Source organism: Glycine max, chromosome 16, assembly GCF_000004515.6.
Source record: "Glycine max cultivar Williams 82 chromosome 16, Glycine_max_v4.0, whole genome shotgun sequence".
Lineage (NCBI taxonomy): Eukaryota > Viridiplantae > Streptophyta > Magnoliopsida > Fabales > Fabaceae > Glycine > Glycine max.
The window spans coordinates 71,250-94,997 of record NC_038252.2 but is presented as its reverse complement, the minus strand read 5'-3'; the positions used below and the strand labels follow the sequence as shown (position 1 = coordinate 94,997).

Genomic DNA, 23,748 nt, shown 5'->3' with positions numbered 1-23,748 from the left:
GATCGAATCAAAGGAATTGGCCTCTTTAAACTTACGTTAAAAGAGGGGTGGAACGATAATATAGCCATATAAGTATTATAGTTAGTAATCATGAAATAATGTTTATATTTTGTTAGACATTTTTTTATCGCAGGTATTGTTTAGAATATTTTTCATACCAAATTGAATGTGCAGCTTTTTTAGCACAAGAACGACTTAACAACTTGGTCTTTTTTTTTAATTTTGTAGCACAAAAAAAGGTTAATCATCCTAATAAATCATTTTATGGGACATTTGATTCAAAGCATTATGTTATATTATTAGGAATCACATTTCTAAAAACATTATGACTAGAAATATTATGTACATTTATAAATGTGTTTGGTTACATTTCAATATTTTTGAAAAATTTTTAAAATTCAAAACAATTTAAATGAAGAAAAAAGAAGTTCTTTGCATTTTAAGAAATGCATTTCATTATTCCCATGGAAATATCACTTTCTCATCTCTTTTCATGGAAATAGAAAGTGTAGAAAAATACAGTGAAAATAGAAGTTATAACATTCCTAAAAATCAATAATATCCGGCAATTATTTTTCAGAGCTTGTAATAAAGTGGGGAATATAACATTCCAAGAAATCAATTTTTAATGTACTGCTATGGATTAACAAATTAAGGTACCACATGCAAATTAGAAGTAAATGTTTTGTTTTAGTATTATTTCTCCTGCATACTTTTCTTTTTTTTGGAAGGCTCTCCTGCATACCCATGTTGATGAGAATACTATGTTTAGAAAGGCAAGCCTTTCTTCAGCCTTCCGAATTTCTTATGCTAATAGTTTCTTCTAGCTCTGAACATACAAGCACATCAAACTTGAATAACCAAATAGCCTATGCATTAAAGGAAGAAAATTTAATTCAGCAAAATCAGTTTCAAATATACAAAGTAATGCCATGGAAATGACTTCGCCATCTGGCAATGGAACAACTTGCTGGTGTGTTAATAAACCACAAACTATTATACAGTCAATCGTCATGGATTTCATTTGCTCTATAAAGTATAAACTATCCACATTCCTAAAACATGAAAATTTGTCGGTTAGAACTCTGTACAAGACCTTCTACGGCAGTTATAAATATCTGATGTGAAGAAGTATGTTGAAGCCCCACGAGCATTAGTAATCTATCGGCATCAAGAGTTATTGAATTTCCAAAAGAAATATTTATCTTGGCAATACATTATGATAACCACAATCTTGTGTTGAAGTGTTCTCATACCATATTAAATGCACCAAAACCCTCTTGAAAGTCACTACTCTCGATTTCTCACATGCTGAAATAGCGATTCAGTTAGGCCATTCCCACTGTCAGCATTTTTTGTCTTGTCCTTACCCAAACGAACTTTGCGGACAGCCTGTTGGATTTGCCTTTCATGTTCCTTAAGCATTTCTTCACGATTATCCTCTGGAGCCAGCAACGGTCCAGAATGGTGCATGCGAGCATTTTTGTTAGCATAGCCCTGCAGTCACAAACAAAAGCAAGTAATTACTTGACAGCTCCATAGTCATTGAGCATAAAACACTGATTACCTAAAAGAACCATTCTCCTGAAAGTTTCATACAGGCTCCAGTATTAATTGTGAGTACATACATGTACACACACACATTAACCACGTTGCAAGGAAATCCTTATATCAAGACCAGTCTTAATACCCAGCAAACTAATCTTTTTCCCATTCTCTGAGAGGTTCATGTAATGCTGGCTGCAAAATACTTGAAAAATTGCACAAATTAATGTTTATCAGTAATTGATTTACCTTAGTACAATCCTTATCAACAGGATGAAAGTCCTTCTTCAGAGAAGATTAGAGTCCATCTAATAATTTGTTGGACTCACCATCAGCCTGATGGCTATATCTCATGCCAAATTGATCTTCTGGCCACTGCGAATTCACACTAAAGTCACCACTCATATCAAGCAGTGAATCACCTCGAACTGCAACTGAATTAGAAAATCTTGACAATTTTGCAGTACTACTTTGGCATTAGGATTTTTGTTTTCTCATCTCAGACTTTCTTGATCTAAAGCCATGATCTGGGCAAGTGAGATTTTCCTCTTTCAAATTCATATTGCGTGAGGATACATATACACTTGGATGCATTAACTGGCCAGAATGAGATAATACATTGAGTGCTCTTGACTTTTCAGGTTCATGGTGGAAGCCGTAATCGCCATCCTCTTGAGGATTGTACTTCTCAATAGTGCACTTGGAATTACACTGTCCTTGTCTCTGGGAGAAAAAATCACATGGAAAAATGTGTATCAGGCAAACCCAAATAACTCAAATGACAAGGAGGCCCATTAACATTGTTTTTATGATTTAAAGTACCCTCATAGTTGCCTGAAACTCAGCATTAGCATCAGGTATTGGCACAGCTTTGGACTCTCTAAAATTTCTCCCAACTGATTCATGTTCATATCCTTTATTTGCTGCTCTTCGTCTGCTTAAAAATAGACAAATAGGTGACAGGAGTTACACACTTAGACAAATAAGAAGGATCACTATCTCAAAAAGAAGGAAAAAAAAATCAGATACTCATTACACTAGTTGAAGGTTCATGAAAATACCTAGAGAACAAAAAGAAAAAAAATGGAGAACTTTTCTATCGTTCTTGTCACTGCACAGTAGATTTTGAAAATTATAATGTCATTCTGCTTGAGACTTTAGTTTACGATATCAATGGGAAAAACAAATTATCATTAAAGCACACACCAGAAGGGTGTCCAAAACAATGTGCTATTGTTGCAGATAATGCAAAAATCAGATATGACAAAATCACATTAGAATCTCCGATATAAAAAGATTCGAAAAAGAAATACCTTCTAGCTTCCTCTTCACGAAGTTTGGCATCAAACTCCTTAATTGGTGGGTACTTTGGCAAAGTTGATGGATCACAAGGACGTGGCATTGCTGTGAAGAACTAGACATGAAAAATGTCAGTGGCTAAGAAACGTGAGCACGACTAAAATTCTAGGATGTGTAACACGCATTCTGTTCAGACAAATTTCCAGGTGAACTGCACTCAAATAGAACTTATAATTACCTCATGCTGAAGTGCTAAAGAAGCAGTTCCTCGATCTTCCGGTTCTACAGCAAGAAGGACCTCCAAGAGGCTCAGTGCAGATGAAGGAATATCCTTGAATGTCTGAGAAACAACACGTTTGTAAGGTTGCTGTGGTTTAAAAACTGTTGCATGTGGTAGCTTTGACTTCTTCCAGTATTCTTCAGATGGAGATCCACAAAGTTTGAAGATTTTATGTTAGCTGCTCCACCTAGAATGATAGATTACCAGATATTAGCACCCAATTAAACCATAGAAAGCTGTGACAAATTTAAAAATTAAGTACTTCAAATGAGACCATCAGAAATGCTAGACCAAAAAGGATACTAACATCTGTCCTTCGTTCACAATTTGTAAGACCCTGTCCCTACTTATAAACTCCGTTTTTCATCAATAACATGATTACAAATAACTCAACTGGCTAAAAAACTATCATGTTGGAAATTAGGTTAGAAATGTGATGATCATTTTGGTTTCTTCTTCTAGTTTTACATTACTTAGTCAATCTATAAATCTCTCTCTTCCAATAATATGCATAGGTGGAAGAAGAGGACCTATTTGTTTAGACTTATATCATCAAGCTAGGATGCTCAAGATGTCACATGTAAAAGCTTCAATGTGTCCAAGAAAATGTACAATGCATATATCCAGGACAAAAGAGGAATACTACCTCTGTTCGTCCAGGCATTATAGGCTTCCCGACAAACAACTCTGCAAGAATACATCCGACACTCCACAAATCCACAGTAACTCCATAATCTGTAGCTCCAAGTAAAAGTTCAGGTGGTCGGTACCACAAGGTTACAACACGACTTGTTAAAGGCTTCCTGTTTGATGGCTGAAACAAAGTTGCAAGCCTAAAATCACCAATCTTCAGATATCCATTACTGTCAAGCAGAAGATTTGAGCCCTTGATGTCAGGGTGCATAACACCACGACTGTGACAATGCTCAACACCGTGAAGAAACTGTTGCATGTAACACTTGATCTGCAGTATGACAAAAAATATTGTCCCATTGTGGAAACAAGAACCAGAGGTCAATTAATGAGGAAAGAAAACAAGAGAAGACATCTGACATGAAACTTTCAAGCTGTAAATAAAACTGGATGCAAAGAATATGCGGCCTTTTGGTAAAAGATTAATATTGATTTTGGATTTTGCTTTGGGGTCCTGCTAACAAGTGTAAGGAATCAATAAATAGAAGGGTTTTCTTGGAAACCATGGTGGGGTGTATTGGTAACATAAGATGTTACACTTTACTATGAAAACTTTCGATTTTTTATTCATTAACCAGTTGCTCCCTAACTGGTTAGCAGTCTCCTTTGCTTTAAAAAAAATTCTTGTCTATTTCTAATAACAAGTAAATTGGCTGCATGATATACAAATTAAGTGCAGCATCCAAGGCAGCTATTCAGATCTTTACAATTATAGAGCTACTAGGGATTGTTGTAAGATGGTGAGAAAAGCAATTCATAAAACTTAAAATTGTCATTGTAATCCTTGTAAAACCCTTCATTTTAAAAAAATGCTCAAAAGAAGTTGCCGCTAGGACTCCAGCAGATACAGTGCTTTTGACTCATCAAATTCAATCAAAGAGAAAGTAATGTTTTTGTTACAAACATATATTTAGCAATCCACTCCATGTCTGGCTTCAAAATTTGTCTGATGCTTCTATTAATTCTACAAATACTAGACACTTTCTAGATCTCACAAGGTTATTTACGAAAATAATCTAGCTCACTATGCCAATTTATATACACAAAAATCACATAAAGTGAAAAGTAAATGCTTCGAAGACAAATTTTACAGTTGTAAATGACAGAAAGGTTGTCATATAAGAGTGTGTGATGCACAATTAGAATGTTGGGTGAGGTACCGGTGCTTCGGTAAACTTGATGCTGGGTATTGCTGCAAGGCCTGCAAGATCATGGTCCATATATTCAAAAATAAGGTACAAGCTAACAGAAACCCTTGAAGTAATCATGCCTTCAAGCCTCACGACATTTGGATGATCAAACCTTCGCAGCACAATGATTTCCCTTGACATAAAACGGACACTTTCTGGATCCATATAAGCAAAGCGAACCTTCTTGAGTGCTACAATTTTTTTGGTTTCGAGATCACGAGCTCGATAAACACTGCTGTAAGTTCCTTGGCCAATCTGCAGCACGATAGGAAAAAGCTATGGTTGGTGTCGGAGTTGGTGAAAAAAAAAAGAAGCAAAAATGATGGAGGACTTGCCTTATCCAACTTCTCAAAGGAATCAGCCCTGCGAGGTATCCAACCATTAATGGCTTCGCCAGCAACTGCAGTTACACTAAATATCCTACACACCTTAGGAGGTTGCGGTGCTTGTCCCCTTGATGTTGATGTTCATCAGAGGAGGTGGAGGCTTCTTCCGCTCCATTTCCATTTGCATTGGATATGAGGCGAGCCGTAGTAGCATCATTCTCTGTTAGTCCTCCCAATCCCAAATGCTTGGTGTTGGCATGGTTTTCCTTTGGAGCATATGCAACCCATAGCCAATCAATGAATTTGAATGTTAATTCCTCTCAGTTCCTTTTCCTTTGATGAAATGAAATGAAATCAAAATTCTAATGTGGGTTACAAACAGAATTGCATTTGCATAAGCAGCTACATTAGATGATGCACTTTTGTTCAATTCGCGAGAGAGAGAGAGTGAGGTGTGCTATACATACCATAATCATTTCAAATGCAACCGGATTCCATTCCCTGCACCCAACCAAATCACCTATTCACCTACTCACTCAAATTTCAGTCGTTAGATCAACATTTCCTTCTCCACAAATTTAACAACAAAACATGCTTCAAAAAAATTATCTGTCAACTACACCAAATTTATTTCCCTCCAATCACATTCCTTGCCACAATTAATTAGACAAAACTTACATACAATTCATATGTCATATTGCTCAATTATATAGAACTATATGTAAATTTTATTCTATTTCATTTCCTCCAATTTTGTAATAAACTAATATTTTAGTCACTGCAAAATATAACATAAATATAATTTTATGTAAATAAAAATATAATAAACAAATAAATTATTTTAATATATAATTTATCAAAATCATAATCCTTAATTCTCTCTCTATATATATAAATTATAATAGTAATTTTTAACGAGAGTGTATATAAGAGCTATTCTTTGAAATATTATCTTAAATTTCTAGTGTTTTTAGAAATTGTTGTCACTCTCGTTAAAATACACGTCTAATAATAATGGTTTAATATATTGAACATTTAATTCCAATTTTAAATTTTTTATTCCTTTTAAATGTACTTCTTGATTTTAATTTTACTTAACAACTAGCTTAAAAATATATACCTAGAAACACTCTCATCAGAGAAACGCAACTAACAATATTATCGTTGAATAATAAATAAAAATGTTTCCGTTCAATATAGTTATTCTAATTTAAATGTAAAGAGATTACTATACACAATTTCAAGCTCATTTGAAGACACATTTCACAAAATATTCAGCAACTACACAAAAAAAATCTCTAAACCATTCACTTATTCTCTTTAAATTTACTTTCTTTTTATCTATTAAACGGGGGAAGTGCACTTTCCAAGATAAATTATAATTATAATTACTAATTAAAAAAACAACACATGAGAATGTAGTTAGTTTTAGATTTTTTTTTTATTATACATATATTGGATTGATTTGAGTTATATATGGTAATGGGTATATATACTTCTTGAAAATAAAAATACCAATACTCATATAGACCTTATATTATGATGCTAATCAATAATTCCTTTATAAAACCTTCTAGAGTCTAAGGACCACCACGACATTTCCTTTGCCAAGTTACTCTTAAAAAAATCCAAGTACAATAAATAAGAGTTTTTTTAGTCCATTAAGGATAGGCTGAGGCTTGACTCTAGTAAAATAACCTCCTCAATGCTTAAAGGGAGATGTAATATCATTAAATCCATGAATCAATTTCTAAGGAAGATTAATCTTTACTTGAGAACTTATGATAGTATTTGTTTTTTTTATAAGTCATTTTTCTCTTTTGACACTTCCAATTGATACTACCTTCCATGCATGGACAAATCAACCACCATTAATTACTTTGTTATAACCCATTTTGTGTGTGCTATTAGTCATATTATTGCTATTTAAGGCATGTAATTTATTATGCCCCAAATCAACCTTTATTGAATCTCACTTTTCATTACTAGGCCCTTGATTTCCTTATAGATTTTTCAAAATTGATTTGTTTTGGTCATGATTAATGATCATTAATTACTTAGGGTTAGGGTTTACACTCGTTATTGAGCCAGCGTAATCTTTAGTGTAATCGTCACTAGTTAGGGTTGCTTTAATCTACTCACATTCTCTTTCTTTAGATAGGATCTGATAACATGTCCAAAGGAACCACACTGTCTATACAAAAGATAAATTCTTTAATATTATACATTTAATCAATTTTGTGAAATCAAATTATACTAACAACAAATTCGTCAACATTATGTTCATATACACCTAGTAAATTTACCCCAAATAACATTATGTTCATTTTCAAGGTCCGGTAACAACTGTTACAAAAGTTAAGAGAATACTTTTGTCATAATGCTTCACTCTTAAAGATGGATACCATAACCAAACAAGTGTGTGATTAATGTCCATCTCAAAGGCCACAAAATGTTATATGACTAACAATGTATTATCAAGTAACAATCAAAGGAAAACCACGAGTTATTACCTACAATCTTTTTTTTGTCTGAGTTATCACCCACAATCTTCTTTTTATCTTTTAACAAGTCAAATTTGATCATGAAAAAACAATAACCTATGTCAACAATATTCATACCACTTATAGATTTTTAAATTGTATGCACTTGATTACTCCCAGTAAAAAAAAAAAAAAAAACTTCTTTCCTAAGAGATTAACAATAAGTGTATCATTATAAGATTGTCATAACTCTTGAGGCAAGATATTATTAACACCCGGGATTTAACATATCGCTTTATTCAATTTGGTCTTAAACAAAGTATTCCATATCAAATTCGTGCATTCATTCCATAGCAGCAATGGTTAGAAACCTGAAAACTAGCTTAATAAAAAACTTTTGATACTCTTTGCCACCTTTTTTTGTGAGGTGATTTTAGTGACAATAAACACTGTTATAAATTTTATGTTCATTGTAGTAAACCTTCCTACACCTTTGTAATCAATGAAATGGATTTGATAAACACATTTATAAATATATTAAACAAATATTGGTTTGTGGCATGAAATCAGTGAAAGTCATAGAATATGTTTAACATAGTAAAATTTATAATATATAAAATATGAATAATTTATGCTTTCTTGAAAAAATAAAAATAATGAAAAGCAAGAACAGGCAGGCAAGGCAGGTTTGTTTTTTGTTTATTGTTGTCAAAGCATGTATTTGAAAGAAAATAAAAAGGATGTAAATAATAATAGAGGATGCATAAGGCATAGGGTATAGGGTGTAATGACACGTAGGTAGGGACAAGGCCGAAGCAAGTCCTTTTTATCCACGAAGCGGAAGGTTCGGAGGACACAGCTGGAGACAGGCTGTCACCAACAAAGTCCCACTCACCAATTCCTTCCCTTGGCCTTCCATCCTTCCTTCTTTCTCTCTCTCCTTCTCTTCTCCCAATCAAATCAATTACTATTAGGGTTAGCTGATCCCCTTCTTCCCCCCACCGCATCGTCCTTCCTCTTCACTGGATCAATATTCCTCCCGCTGTAAGCTCTCTCTTCCTCTCCTTTTCTTTACGCTTATTCCTTCCTTCCTTCAATGTTTTCCTCAATTTCTTATATTTTAATTTCGATTATTATATATTTTCCCTACCTATATCGAATGACAACTTCTGATTTTCTTCCATTGCCTTTACTACTTAATGTGCCTTGTCAATAGCTGCTCTCTACGGACCAACTCTGTTATTTCTCACTGTTCATTCTTTTTCTAGAAATGTTGCACAACGTCATATATTTCGTATCGCCTTCTCTAGTATTCAGAATACAACACAGCCTTCTTTTTTTTTTTTTGTTGTAATTGCAATCAAGTCTTTTTACTGTTTTGAACCTAATGTTTCTGTTGCTGTGGACAAATCCCCAGTTAGAAGCAATGCTATCTATGACGGACGGCCAAAATTCTTCCATATAAACATGCCATTGTGGCCTATGGTGCCGTCATAGCGGGCCATCCTTCACAAATTGCCCATGACATTTGTTAAGCTTTTTGATGATTCAAAAGATTTTTCCTTGAGTTTGGTTAGAGTATCTCAAGTTATGAACTGTGATAATTTTAAGCAAATTTGTCCCAGTTTTCCATTTAAGTATTCAACTTCCTTTGTTACTTATTATTTCTTTCTTTCTCAACTTTAGGTGCTTGAATTGGATAATCAACCTTAAAGCTATATGTTCTGTGGTTGATGTGTTACGTTTTGTTACTATTTTGAGCGTATGGAGGGGTGATACTTGATTGATCTGCGATGTTGCGGAGTAATCTATCCTGAGTGATTATGCACATCTGGAATGAGTTCAATTATCATATTCTTTTATTAATACTGTGAACTCTGTGATTTATACTTTAGTACTGGGAAGAAGGCACAACCACCTGAGGATTTCCTGTATCCATGCTGTCAGAGAGCATGCGTGGAATCTGTACATCGGGTAATGCCCCTGTCGAGATTTGCTGCCGAGGCATTCGGTGTGGTGACGATTTGTTTAGTAGCCATCTTGGTTCTTCTTGGGTTGATGTGCATTGCTTACTCATTTTACTTCCGCTCTCGTATTCATAGTCAAGGTTTGGTTCAGCTCAAGTATTTTAGTGGTCCTTGGATCATCAGAATCACATTCATCCTATTTTCAATCTGGTGGGGCATTGGTGAAATTATTCGATTAACTTTGTTAAGGAGTACCTTTCACTTAAAATGGCCGGACACTGTCTGCAAATGCTATATTGTATCAAATATGGGATTTGCAGAACCGTGCCTCTTCCTCACACTTGTATTTCTCCTTCGTGCACCTTTACAGAATTTGGAGACTGGAATTATGAGCAGAAAATGGAATGTGAAAACTTCGGGATATATTCTTCTTTACTGCCTTCCAATGTTTGTTCTTCAGCTTTTTGTTATTTTGGTTGGACCTCAGTTAGACAAGAATAAGGGTTTTGGAAAAATGTTGCCTCATTATTTTTCAAGTGCAGTGGTTGCCTCTGGGGAGAATGATACCACCCTCTGTACTTACCCTTTACTCAGCACTATTCTCCACGGCCTTTTTGCCATTATCCTGACTTCCTACCTTTTTTGGCTTGGTAGTCGGATTTTGAAATTAGTTATTAACAAGGGTTTGCAGAAGAGGGTTTACACATTGCTATTCTCAGTTTCATGTTTCCTTCCATTAAGGGTTCTTTTTCTTGGTTTATCTGTTTTGTCTGGACCTGAACATGTTATGTTTGAAGCCTTAGTTTTCTTGGCTTTTCTTGCACTAGTATGTTGTGTTGGCTTGTGCATGTGCACACTTGTTTACCGTCCAGTTGCAGATTGCTTAGCGCTGGGAAATCTACAAGACTTAGAAGCCAGGAGGCTTAATGATGATCATAATGATACTGTGTCTCTTATTGCTAATCAGAGTTATCTGGAAGATAATGTTGAAGATAATGCTCGGTCTAGTCCTGGTAGATATTCTGATGCATCGACAAAGCGTGGATCAATTTCATTTCGGACATTGGAAAAGGGGGTTACATCAACTGGAACATTTGTAGAACTAAGCCTCTTCTCTCCCAGCCGCAGTGCAACCCCTCCAGGATCGCCTCCTCTTCTAGGTTGGCCTATGCGATCCCCAACACAAGTTATTGGACCATAGAGGCAGGCAGGGAACGGAATATGTTGGGTGAATATCAATTTTGTGGAAAAGGGAAAACTGATTGTAAAGGATTTAGCTTCAATAAGGCGTCTTTTTTTTTTTTTTTTTTAATTTTTGTTATGTTTGCTAATTCTAGGTATAATGTTTTTGCCCTGGAATTTATTGTGAGTACCTTTTTACATTTCTGTACCATCTCGACGACGTTTTACCTGTTTCTAATTTGTACTTGAAATGTTGGAATAGTCTTACTTGAAGTCGTTGGGTTACGATTAAGGTTATGTTTTTTTTTTTTTTTTGGGGGGGGGGGGGGGGGGGTGTATTCCTAACTCAATTTGGAGAGAAAAAATAATTTCGTAACATATTTGGTGATTTTTAACAATGTATGTTTACGCATTAAGATTTTGTTTAGAAATTCAGTTTTGTAGAAGCAGCTCTTGGGTTGTTTTTGTAAATTTAAGTTGATTTTTTTTATTCAAATTTGCACTTAATGCTTGATCTGAGTTTCATTTGTGGCAATATTACTTTGCTAATTTTCCTTAGTCTTATTACGTGAGCATGAGTATTGAAGTTCAGAACTATCGACTCAACGTCCAGCTTCGTTTGGACTATTATTATCTGGATGCTTTTAAGAAATGGAAGAATGCCATCAAATCAAAATCCTGAATGCCATTTCCATCGATGTCTTTCTCTTTGCATGAGTTACCAATTTGACCTATTTTATGTCGGTATTTAATTGGTTGGTTTTAATTTTGATTAACTTTCAATCAAAGTAGTTAATATACATAAAGTGGGGGAAGATCACCAAAAAGAAAGGTAGGGTCGTGTAAACAAGGGGGTAGCATCTTGCCACATTGACAGGCAGAAGGCAAACCAAACAATGACACTAGTTAAAGTTTCAAATTATATTTCGTTCACTGAGCGAGTGAAGCTTTCATTCATTTTGCCTCTGAAGGGACGTGAATTAATTTATTGAATGATCTAACACATTGCACATGCATCCACCTTATTCTTAATACAAAAAGTACATGTAAACTAAAAACAGGCTAAAAATATAAGTTGTTGGATATTGCTCTTCAAAATTTGAATCAATAGTCAACATTATCAAGTGATTTGTTGGACAGAAACACCATAAACAAGTTTTGGAACAATGAATATGTTTATTTAGTCGTAACAGTTTAAATTATACATTCCTATATATTCTTAACTCGCAAACTTTGGTAACCCAAAAATCACGAATCTAACTAAAAAAAGCAATAGCATTAGGCAATTGTTGGGTTGTACTTGAAGATGGCGTGAGCAAGCAAACGTGTAATTGATATATACATGTACGTAGAATCCAAACCGTATTCCAAAGAGTCTGTATCTCTTCACATCTGCAAACATATGATGATCCCATGTTGGACAAGAATGAACATGCGTTCTTATCTTCATTAGAGGTTTAAAAAATATGATAGCCAGCCTTCCCCCAAAAGAAGTGCATGATATGTGATGCTGGTCCTGCAACAACTAATAAATTACTGTTAAATGATATCATCAATGAAGGACATTTGACAAACAAAGATAATAATGACAATCAAGAAATATCAATTACTATTCAGTATCAATTAAAAAGTTTATTTTTTAAAACAACTATGATTCTTGAAATACCATGCATTAGCTAAAGTCAAACATTATTCTTGTACCAATATCCGAGCGAGCGAAAGATTCACATCATACAAAACAAAGCATTACTGTAAAGGATCATCAATACCTTTGTAGTATAGTATGAAAATAAGAAGCCACTCATTTTAATAAAACGAAATTGGTTAGTCAATGAACGGGCCATTGCACATTGAAATGGAACGATCAGAAGCAGATCATTTGATCAAAATTTTGTGACAGATTGACACCACGCAATAAGATGAATAATGAATGTGTTATACCATTGCCCTGATGCTGCAGAAGATCCCTGTGTTTGGATCATAATAATATTTTCTTGCTTACGTTCTTTCATTTCAAATATCAAAAGGCATCAACAAACTGGGAAGAAACCTGTTTCAATTACAATCTCCACCCTAAAATTACACTCAGTCTGCAGAATACAAGAGAATGAACAGGGAGAAGGGGAGGATATAAGTAATCTTTATCAGCAAAATAGAGGAAGACAAGAATGTAGATATGTGTGGGGGGAATTGTGACTATAAATAAATTGTTTTCAGAAAAGGAAGCTCAATCATCAACTTCAGCTTTAGTCCCTCCACTTCCGAGGTACGTCTGGTTGCTTTAGTCTAGATGCTTCCCTAGCTCGACCCTTAACCTTTTCTTGCTGACCCGTTTTCAATTGCTTGTCATAGATCTCATACTACTTATTCATCTCTTTACCACGCCACGCTCTCAAAATTATCAAAATTTCCACCATAGAAATAAAGTTTCAAATCTCAGTACACATACCTATCAGGTCAAGATTATTTGTGGAATGGTAAGGATGAGGAGGTTAACAAAAAACAGAGTTTAACAAAGGTTCTATTATTTACGAACTTAGAATCCAAATTCTCCATCACTAAATCCATCCTAGTGAATTTATTAGTTTAGTTTGTATGACTTATTCGATTATTCCCACCCTTTAGGTTTTAACATGCTTTTGTTTTTCTCTCTAAAGAAAAGTAGTGGCACGCGATAATGAACTGGGAAGCAATTTTATACGTAGAAGATTCGAATATCCTGATAATTTTATATAAGACACTAACAATTTACATATGACAATGCCACCGTTGTGCTGTGAAAAAAGAACAGAGAGTTAAAAAGTTATTATTTTGTTTTCTCAAAATAATATTATTTTCTTAATTTGAAATATTGCTAAGTATGAACATCTCCATTTGATTCGTTCAAACCATCTCCATCGGCCTATGAACACTTGCTACATTTGTAATGAATCGTAAGATGGAATGCTAGTTAAGTTTAGTACCTTGCAGCCTTACATGCGTATTAGTAATTTCTACTATATGACGTACCAAATGCTACCTGTATTGTATATTATTATTGCTATTATTTCGAAACACAAATAGCGGAAGAAAGAGACAGTTGCAAAAAATAAGGATAGCCAACCGTTAATTGGCAACGGGCGAAAACGGTGGGGTTTATAAGTTGGAGTTTGTTTGTTTGTGTCGCCTTCCCTTCCCTTCTTCAATCCATTCTATTCAAGTTGAACCAAATTAAAGCCTTAATTTGTTTAATTAGCACTACTGCCACCAAACCAAAAGGGTTTCGCTCCTTAGGGCGGTTTTCCGATTTGTCGATCGGAAACCGTTCTACCGTGAACTGCAACCATTTTCGTTATAATTTGAAAGAAAGAAGAAGGGTTCCACAATCAACATGTTCTTGGATTTGTAGAAATTAATAAATAATTGGCGGTATATATATGGGTGCAATACGGCAACAACCCAGTGAATGGGTGAAAGGTAAACTTGTTGGTTGTGGATCTTTTGGCACTGTCCATTTGGCAATGAACAAATACACGGGTGGGCTTTTTGTTGTGAAATCACCACATTCCGGGGTTGGACGGCAGAGTTTGGACAAAGAGGTAAAAATCCTAAAAAGTTTAAATTCATCACCGTATATTGTCAAATGTTTGGGGACAGAGGAGGAGGAGCAAGGCAAACTGAATATTTTTATGGAGTACATGGCTGGGGGGAATCTGGCAGACATGGCGCACAAGTTTGGTGGGTCATTAGATGAAGAGGTGGTTCGGGTGTACACAAGGGAAATTCTTCATGGGTTAAAGCATCTCCACCAACATGGAATTGTGCATTGCGACCTAAAGTGCAAGAACGTGCTTTTGAGCTCATCTGGCAACATCAAGTTGGCAGATTTTGGAAGTGCAAAAAGGGTAAAGGAGGCAAATTGTTGGCAGTCTATTGGTGGGACTCCTCTCTGGATGGCTCCTGAAGTATTGAGGAACGAGTCTCTGGATTTTGCTGCGGATATATGGTCCTTGGGATGTACTGTTATTGAGATGGCTACTGGCACCCCTCCTTGGGCTCATCAGGTTTCAAATCCTACAACTGCTGTGCTCATGATTGCCCATGGTCATGGGATACCTCACTTTCCTCCCCATTTCTCTAAGGAGGGTTTGGATTTCTTGACCAGGTGCTTCGAGAGACATCCCAATAAGAGGCCTACTGTTCAGGACTTACTCACCCATCCATTTATTGTTTCTACAAAACAATATGCTTCTTCCCCGACAAGTGTCTTAGAGGTTCAAAATTTCAAAGATTCAGATGATGAATTAGAAACTTGTTCAGATCAGGGGAATCATTTCTCAATCACAAACACTACATTTGCATTTCATGATGATGACCTTAAAGGAATACCAATATGTAAACCCGAAGACATCTCATCAGGGAATTGGATTACTGTTAGATCAGGCTGAACACCTGCAAGTGTTAATGTAGATAGACAATTCAAATGTACAGCTTTCAGTAGGAAACAAATAGCTTGTCAAAGTTCCTATGGCTTTTCCCTTTGCATTTTCACATACTTTTATCCAAAGGAGTAGTATTATTAGCCACAAACTTGTCCCATGTCACATAAATAATGCAACAGTATTCCTACATGATGCATTTGATTTTTAATCAAAGTATTTATTTGTCGTTAACCAAAATTAATCAACATAGGACTGCTTTCAGTTATCTAAAAATGCCGTTTATCTTTTGTAACAAACTAAAATACTAATTATTTATATGATACATGTGTTATAATCTTCCATGCATTGTCTTCTGTAGACTTGACATGTATAAGAACTTAGAGCTAAAGTAATAAAGAAAAGTGACGTGAAGCTCTAAAAGCACAAATATATTTTGTTTTATAATTAAAGGATTATAAAGGAAAATATACAGCGAAAATGTGTTGTCTTTTAACGGTTTTTTGGAAACGCGGGGGAATGGGAACATGCTACATGACTCAAGGCGAGCACACACAGCACAGGCACATGAGATTTGGCAACATGCTGCGTGTAATCTTCCCAAGTGTTTCTAAACACACACAAGTTTCAATCACCTAAATTATAGCTTGTTTAGTTAATAACCAACGCTGCACAACTCTTTTTTCTATAGTCAAATTTGTGTTTAGTTGATTTCAGAGGTAAAATTATTTAAATTTGCAACAAGTATAATTAATTTTACATGAAATAAAAAAACCTTTTTTTAGCGAGTATAATTAATTTTTGATGTGTTATAGAAAAAATTTATATTTATATTTTCTAAGTGAATATGTATTACTATCTAAATAAAATAAGATTATTTAAATTCATTTTTAGAACCTTACTTTTTTGGTGATTATTTAAATTCATTTTTAGAACCTTACCTTTTTGGTGTACAGTGTAGACCGTAAACAATAAGATTCAAATTTAAAATCTTTGGGAACTATCCAAAGTCCACGTCATTACGCTCTTTCTAGTGGTTAAATTCTAATGACTTTATAATTATATATACATATTGGTGATTTTTACAGTTATTTTCTATTTTTTATTAGTAGTTAATTTTGTAATTAACCATTAATTAAATAATTTTAATAAAAAATAATCAAGCTGTCTTAAATGATTTTCCAAACGTGCTTCCTTGCAAGCTGTAACTTAAAACACCAAGCTGGATATTAAAAGACATTTAAATATTTAACGTCGTTCTTATCCATTATTATTCTCTTTCTCTTTCTGTTTCCATCAAGAAATTTAACTCTTGCCTAAAGTCTGCCACCAATAATGGATATTGGACCCCTCTCTTTCCCTATAAAACATTTCAATTTCAATTATTTTATTAGTAGGTTACATTATTCTGCATTTTTTTTCATACGGTTTTTAAGTTATAACTAGTACAATTTAATTTGTTTTAATAAAACTCATACGTTGTTAGATTTTTAAATAATTATTGTTATTTTGATCATGCTTTGTAATTTTTTTAACTGATATGTACCATTTTATTTGTTTGCTTGTAATTGAAAATCTTTAAATGTACAATCTAAAAGCAACTTAGTTTTAGTTTTTATCGTATCTATGTTTCCCATGACTAAGTACAACGTTGCTTTCAGTAGGCAGTGTTTCTTACATGACACTGATTCTTTGTTTGTTTGTTTGTTTCTTATTCGTATTCTTCCTCTTCTTCTTCTCTATTCGGTCTCCCTTTTCTTTCTCCAACCAACTTTCTCTTCTCCTATTCCCTCCTTTCCAATTATTCGTTTCCTAAAAGTTACTATTATATCTTCTCTTTCTGCTTTCGCGCGCTCATGTCAGAAGACAAAGTAGAATGAAATGAAGTCTTTCGATTCTGTAACTGTAAGCTTCCTCAGTCTCACCACTCATATCATCAAACATGCTTTCTAGTATGAATCCGTCAACTTTAAACTTCTTTTTCAAAATCCGACAAGTTATTTTTCATTCCTTTGCCTTTCTCTTCTTCGTTTTTTTTATTCTTCTTATGTTGCAGTGCAGCATGACCAAAATAAACTAAACTTTAATTAAATTTTATGATTTCTTTGCTCTGTTGGCTGAGTTATAAATTGAGTACACAGGATGGGATTATCTAATAATAACCTTTCTAAGAAGTCGCTTTTTAGTTTATTGAACTGAACTGTAATGATTTCCCCGTTTGTCTTTGCAAAGCACCAGGGTTTTATCTTGCCAGACCCAAAGAATAGGTTGTTCCTTTGGAGTGTCTTCCTCGTGGTTTCCTTGATTTCTGGTGCATATTTCGTTGGTAATGCATTCTTTGCAAAGGAATACAAACAAGTATGTATTTAGTATTTCTATCCCCCTCAAGTTTTAGTTTAAATTGCTACTTAGAAAATTAGGAATTTTCTTATCATGTTGCTACTACAATCAATGTTTACTTCCTTAAAAGAAAAATATAATAGCAATATTGATATTGCAGAAGATATATCTCTGGGAATTTAGAAAGGTATGCTGTTTTTTAGTTTTTGGTAAAATGGTGGAAATATATAATGCCGGATGGTATTTGCTCATGTGAGCATTAGCAAGATGTATCTTTTGGCTAGTATTTCTTGCTCACAATTGGTTTTGATTAAAAAAATTAAGATTCACAAACTTTGTCTGTCTAACAAATGTTTTAATTCTTGTCTGTAGAGAAGACCCTTTGACCGGTCAGATTTCCCCCCCTTGAAATTGTTTTGAAATACTAAAGAATTACCTGATAGAAATTATACTGAGATGAGAATTGACTCAAACAATTCCCCCTTCTCCCACATAAATTTGATTGCCATCTGTTGCCTCTCTTTTCGCTTGAACAAATGGTTCCCAATTAATTTAGGCCGGAGAAATGTTATAAACACATTCTTTGCTACACTCTCTATTATAGGGCAAGTTTTATGTGGGTCTCACAAAAAAACCTCAACCCACTCACTTTGTAATGGAACCCACATAAAATTTGCCCAACAAAGATCTTGTGGGAAAGAGCATGCAAAGAGTGTTGGTAGCACTCATCTTTTAGGCTTTGATAGTTTTTACCTTTTGTTGAATTTTAGTTAATCTTTTTCTTTTCTGCATTTGAAATTTGAGTTTTGATTACTTGAAAATACCTTCGGGTATTAATTATATATGCAGAGATTAGCACGATGGGGACTAATTCATACAATGCCAGATTCAAAATTTAATTCTTGTAAGGTTTGTTATTTTGGGGAAAATTTCTTTTTTATATAGCTTGTATATTATACCTCTTTGGAGCTATCTCTAATTCTCTTCCTCTTTCCATTTCCCTAGAGACAATGCTTGCCTTTTGGAAGTGAGGCATTGCCTGAAGGAATTATTGCTAGAACATCTAACTTGGAAATGCGGCCCTTATGGGACTCTGGTAAAGATAATGTATGTGAAATGTGTGCTTAATTCTACTCATTCATTTATTGTATAGAAATTCACTTAAGACTCTTGTAGTGTTAATCTTAAGCTTCACAAAACAAAATGTTGCTAATCAACTGCACAATTCTACCCATCTGTGAAATATTTTGTTTCTACCAAAGTTGGTTAATTGGAGTTTGATGTTGAATCAGTAAACTGATGGGTTCAATTAATATTTTGACTTCTATGGTATATATAAATAATATAAAAATTGGTTTATGGTCATGTTGGAATATGATTAATAAATATCTTCGTAAGTTGATTTTGGCCCTTGATTTTGCATTAAGTAAAGGATATTAAAAGCTGGAGGTTCATATTTTTTTATACCCACTTACTTCTTGGCACTTCTTTATTTTCTAGAATGTGTTACTTTTAATGGAGAAAATTACACTCCTTTAATTACTTATTTTATTTTTTTAAATGCACATTCCTGTTCTGGGAGAATGGAAGTGTGCACAATGATGAGGTTGCTGAAAGAAATGATGACTTGCACGTTGTGAAAAATTATATTTGTTTTGTAAATTGGATGCTGGAAATTGGCAGATTGTGCAGATCAGACTAGAGGATAACAATAACTTGCTACATTAGGTGGAATAGTTTGTTATTTGCTAATGCTTTAAAATTTATATATGTCTTGCTCTCAGAAAATGTTTATGTATAAGATAATGAGTAGCATCATGAAGTCAAAAGAAAGGAACGTAGTACTGAGGCTATATTACTGGTATCTATATGGTATGAGTACTGGTGGGTAGAATTACAATGAATGAACAATAAAGACTGAAACGAAAAAGATAACAAATGGTATTTGAAAGACCCTGCACTCTATGTCACTGTTTTCTACTTATTCCCTGCCTCTCTCTTCTCTCCATCCCCTGTCTTCTAGGCATACAAGTCAAGTTTCCCTCTTGATTGCCTTTCATGCGATCAGGTACATTAAGCATTTGATTCTCTTTGATTGCCTCTCTTTGTTTTTTCCTAATATAAATAAACTTTAGTAATATGTGGTTGCTGAACAAAAAAGACCCACTGATTAAAAGGGTCTAGCTTAGGAAATAAGAGGAATACTAGGAGATTAGGACTCAATTCTGTTAATGACAGGATAACTACTTGTATTCATTATTTAGTAGTTAAAGGGAATAAGTGGAGTTGGTTAGAGTCAGTTGAGGGTTGTGAGAAGGAAGTTGGCCTTGGAAGGGAGAGAATCAGGTCTCTTGAATACCTGGGAGTAAGAGACGGAGAGAGTCCCCATTGTATCATTCAGGATCTCTGGTTTTGTATTATACTGATACCCATCAGAGTGATTTCTGTCATAAATATCTGTTGTTCTACCTATTTCTGATCTGAATCTATCACTATATATTAGTTAATATCCTGCTAATTTTATAGGTTTATTATATCTACTCTATTAATTCTCTTTCTATGCATCTCTTTTTAATTTTTTTTTTGCTACAGGGAATTTTAAAGCGCCCATTGAACTTGTTGGCTATGGCAGTAGGACTTGAGCAAAAAGAAATTGTCAACAAAATTGTTGAAAAGGTGATTATTGCTTCATTTATACTATTTGGCTTTGATCTAAAACTCATTATACCTGCTGACTCATATTGCTGATGGCAGTTCTTGTCAAGTGACTTTGTTGTGATGCTTTTTCACTATGATGGTTTTGTGGATGGATGGAAGAGTTTAGCTTGGAGTAGTCGTGCCATACATGTATCTGCTATCAATCAAACAAAATGGTATAATCAGCTCAAGTGAATTTGTTCTCCCTAATTTTAATAAACTATTCTGAAGATTAAATTCATGGATAGTTATTGAGTGAAATAGTGCTATATAGGTGGTTTGCGAAGCGGTTTTTGCATCCAGACATAGTTGTTGAATACAATTATATATTTCTTTGGGATGAGGACCTTCTTGTTGATAATTTTGACCCAAAAAGGTAAGCCTGTTTTTGCTTTTTTTTATTTTATAAAATTTCTCTGGGAGATTAGGAATAAGATGATACTATATTTAGAGGTCTTAGTTAACTATATTAGATGAAAAATGGTATATTGTTTTTCTTTTTTTGTTTATCGTGATTATTTTATGCCTCATGTATGACTTGTTGATTATTTGGTAGGTATTTATCTATTGTTAAAGAAGAGGGACTTGAGATATCACAGCCAGCTCTGGATCCTACCAAATCTGAAGTACATCATCCACTGACAGTCCATAAAGCAGGATCAAAAGTTCACAGGTTGACCTTATTTTCCCAACCTTTTGCAATAAACAGTGTTCCACTGGTAAATTTATACCTTTATTAAGATACAGCCAACATGGCACTCTATTAATGAACTAGAATATTTCCTAGTTCCTAGTAATTCTGCAGGTTATATTCCACAATATAGTGGGAAAAACTTACTGCACAAAATTTAGCCTTATTATTTATATTGTCAATTTATGTGTAATAAAATTGTCTGTATTTAATTGAATACACACCTGCAATGTGCTTGTCTCAAAAATTCAATTGATTTACAGTTCCCTTAAATAATTTTTCACCCGAGGTTGTATTCCCATGCCTACATGCTAGTGGGGATTTCTTATTGAATAGTTTTTTTTCCTCAAAAAAATTGCTAATATTATTTTTGCTATTTATACAGAAGGTATTATAAATTAAAAGGTAGTGGAAGGTGTGATGACAAAAGCACTGCTCCTCCTTGCATTGGGTAAAAACAGTTGCACACCGTGTGTCTTGTATTATTTTCTTTCCAGCTGTTAACTCGTGCTGATTACTTATGCTATTAAATGAAATTCATAATTTTAATATAGAATGAATTTGTTTTGCAGTTGGGTGGAAATGATGGCACCAGTGTTTTCTAAAAAGTCTTGGCAGTGTGTATGGCATTTGATCCAGGTATGGATACTAAAACTGTGTAAATTTGGTATAGAATCATATTGTGAAAATTACGTGGAACTATTTCTTCTTGGGAACATTATATGACATGATATCGCATATTTTTTAATTATTTATGAAAATCATGAATAGCTATTTCTGCTTGAGAACATTGTGTAACATGATATCACAGATTTTTAATTATTTTTTGAAAATTCCCAACTTTTTATGATTGAATCATCTGGGGTTATACCTGACCAAGTCTCTCAAGTAGAGATGATAAAATTATGTATTTTAGAAAAAATCATTTGTCTTCGGTAGATTAAGATAAATGAAGGTTTTCTTCTAAGGTAAAACTTGTCATGCTATATTTGTTACTGTTTAAGGTTCTAATTCCTTTTATTCATCTTCTTCCAGAGTCAGTTTCTGGTATGATCTAGACGTGAGAATCGAATTCATACTTTTAAGTTTGACATTACTCTCAGTTTGTTGATAGGAAAATATAGTCACAGAGAAAATTGTATTGTTCATACATTACTAGTATTGTCAACCATATGGTGTGATGCAATTTCACTTTCATATATAGTTGAAACTTGGATATTCGCTGGTATTATTTTGTTTGGTATGACTTGTTCAATTTCTGAATTCAGCATGGTTTCTTCTTTTGTGGTCATGTATTCATATTCATGTAATCATCTTTCTGTCTACAGAATGACTTAATCCATGCCTGGGGCCTGGATAGGCAGCTTGGCTATTGTGCACAGGTAACTTGCTTGCACCGCAACAGCCTATTCATTTTTTACTAAATCATTCCAATGTGGTTGTTATTCATCTCTCAACAATATTTCAGGGAGATCGAATGCAAAATGTTGGTGTGGTTGATTCTGAGTACATAGTTCATCTGGGTCTGCCTACTCTTGGGGGCTCAAATGGCAATGAGGCAAGTGATTTTCATTTCTGCTTGCAGTGTAACTAGAGGATAATTGTTGCATAAAGATTTGTTATGTTTGTACTTTGTAGTAATCCACAACTATCAACTAATTTTTGAACTAAATCTCATTTTTTTATTTTACCGAGTCTAATTATTAATAATGGTTTTTTTGTCCTTTGGGTTGCAGGCACCATCAGGCTCCTCAGGAGATAATAGAGCTAAAGTAAGCAACATAGGAATTAGGATAATGTAGATTTATGCACCTTTAGCTCCAATTCTCACCCTTGACAAAGGAATATACTACATGCAGGTTAGGATGCAGTCATACATTGAAATGCAGGTTTTTGGTAAAAGGTGGAAAGATGCAGCAGAGAAAGACAAATGTTGGATTGATCCATATGAAAAGGCAAACAAGACGGGCCATTAGTGTATTTTGTGAGGCTTTAAGTGATCAAAGTCCAAGTACAGTGTCCATGTTCATAATCAGCGTTTCAAATTGACACATGTCACATGGCATCCGATTTTGGTTTTTGATTTGATATCTCAGGTGTGGGATTTCGTAAGAGTTTGCAGGAACATTGCTTCCTTGACCATTATTTTACTTTCGTTTTGCCTTCACGCCATTCATTTCCTTAAACATTGGTGTGCATTGGGTTGCATAGAGTTCTTTATATGGCAGCAGAAAAATGTGAGGCATAGATTTTTTTTTTTCCTCCGTGAAGGTCAGGTCAATGTAAAGCGGTTGCTTGTATGAAACAATCATATTTTCTCGGCTCCAATTAGCTTTATACCTTATTCTTGGTATATCTTTGTCTGCTGTTCTCGGATACAATTTTTCAATTGATCGACAATACATTCTCTTGAATGTATGTTTTTGTGCCTTGTAAATCGGGGTTGAATCACAAGATAAAAAAAAATTGGCTGTTAGAGAAATGACATTGGTGTAAGAGCATTATTAACTAGCAGTTACACGTGGTTAAAATCATTCATGAATTTCATTTATCAAGAAAAAAAGTAGGCAGAATTGCAATCATGTCAACATGAGTAGAAGAGAGACAAGAAGAGCATAAAAATTAAAGTAGAATTAG

The 23,748-nt window shown here is 34.2% G+C and overlaps 3 protein-coding genes and 1 pseudogene across 9 annotated transcripts; 3 read left to right on the top strand and 1 right to left on the bottom strand.

Annotated features, from left to right (window-relative positions):
- Positions 1-872: 872 nt before the first annotated feature.
- On the bottom strand, positions 873-5,936 carry LOC100798762 (probable serine/threonine-protein kinase At1g09600; annotated as a pseudogene).
- A 2,743-nt stretch (positions 5,937-8,679) lies between these two features.
- LOC100803723 (uncharacterized) lies at positions 8,680-11,238 on the top strand. 2 transcript variants are annotated; one of them, XM_003547733.5, is made up of 2 exons: positions 8,680-8,860; positions 9,712-11,238. In XM_003547733.5, exon 2 carries the CDS (start codon positions 9,794-9,796, stop codon positions 10,982-10,984), a length of 1,191 nt encoding a protein of 396 aa, XP_003547781.1. In that variant the 5' UTR covers positions 8,680-8,860; positions 9,712-9,793; the 3' UTR covers positions 10,985-11,238. The 2 variants fall into 2 exon arrangements, with proteins under 2 accessions (XP_003547781.1, XP_006598793.1); XM_006598730.3 differs by having other exon boundaries at positions 8,706-8,860; positions 9,503-11,238.
- A 2,849-nt stretch (positions 11,239-14,087) lies between these two features.
- LOC100798237 (mitogen-activated protein kinase kinase kinase ANP1) lies at positions 14,088-15,607 on the top strand. The gene has a single exon (XM_003548297.4). It carries the CDS (start codon positions 14,382-14,384, stop codon positions 15,390-15,392), a length of 1,011 nt encoding a protein of 336 aa, XP_003548345.1. The 5' UTR covers positions 14,088-14,381; the 3' UTR covers positions 15,393-15,607.
- Positions 15,608-17,038: 1,431 nt separating this feature from the next.
- On the top strand, positions 17,039-23,464 carry LOC100797710 (uncharacterized). 6 transcript variants are annotated; one of them, XM_006598725.4, is made up of 15 exons: positions 17,039-17,288; positions 17,616-17,741; positions 18,573-18,632; positions 18,729-18,830; positions 19,747-19,791; positions 20,316-20,399; positions 20,478-20,596; positions 20,695-20,796; positions 20,977-21,093; positions 21,497-21,562; positions 21,684-21,750; positions 22,440-22,493; positions 22,580-22,669; positions 22,848-22,883; positions 22,971-23,464. In XM_006598725.4, exons 1-15 carry the CDS (start codon positions 17,265-17,267, stop codon positions 23,085-23,087), a joined length of 1,209 nt encoding a protein of 402 aa, XP_006598788.1. In that variant the 5' UTR covers positions 17,039-17,264; the 3' UTR covers positions 23,088-23,464. The 6 variants fall into 6 exon arrangements, with proteins under 6 accessions (XP_006598788.1, XP_006598789.1, XP_006598790.1 ...); XM_006598726.4 differs by having other exon boundaries at positions 17,041-17,288; positions 17,622-17,741; XM_006598727.4 differs by lacking the exon at positions 19,747-19,791 and having other exon boundaries at positions 17,050-17,288.
- The last annotated feature ends 284 nt before the right edge of the window (positions 23,465-23,748 follow it).

What these genes read in the sequence shown, in the direction of transcription:
- LOC100798237 (XM_003548297.4), top strand. Translation starts at nt 14,382, where the DNA reads ATGGGTGCAATACGGCAACAACCCAGTGAATGGGTGAAAGGTAAACTT.
- LOC100803723 (XM_003547733.5), top strand. Translation starts at nt 9,794, where the DNA reads ATGCCCCTGTCGAGATTTGCTGCCGAGGCATTCGGTGTGGTGACGATT.
- LOC100797710 (XM_006598725.4), top strand. Translation starts at nt 17,265, where the DNA reads ATGAAGTCTTTCGATTCTGTAACT. An exon ending in GGGACTCTGGTAAAGATAAT is followed by an intron (nt 18,831 to 19,746) that starts GTATGTGAAATG and finishes CCTGTCTTCTAG; the next exon opens with GCATACAAGTCAAGTTTCCC. An exon ending in GGGGCTCAAATGGCAATGAG is followed by an intron (nt 22,670 to 22,847) that starts GCAAGTGATTTT and finishes TTTGGGTTGCAG; the next exon opens with GCACCATCAGGCTCCTCAGG.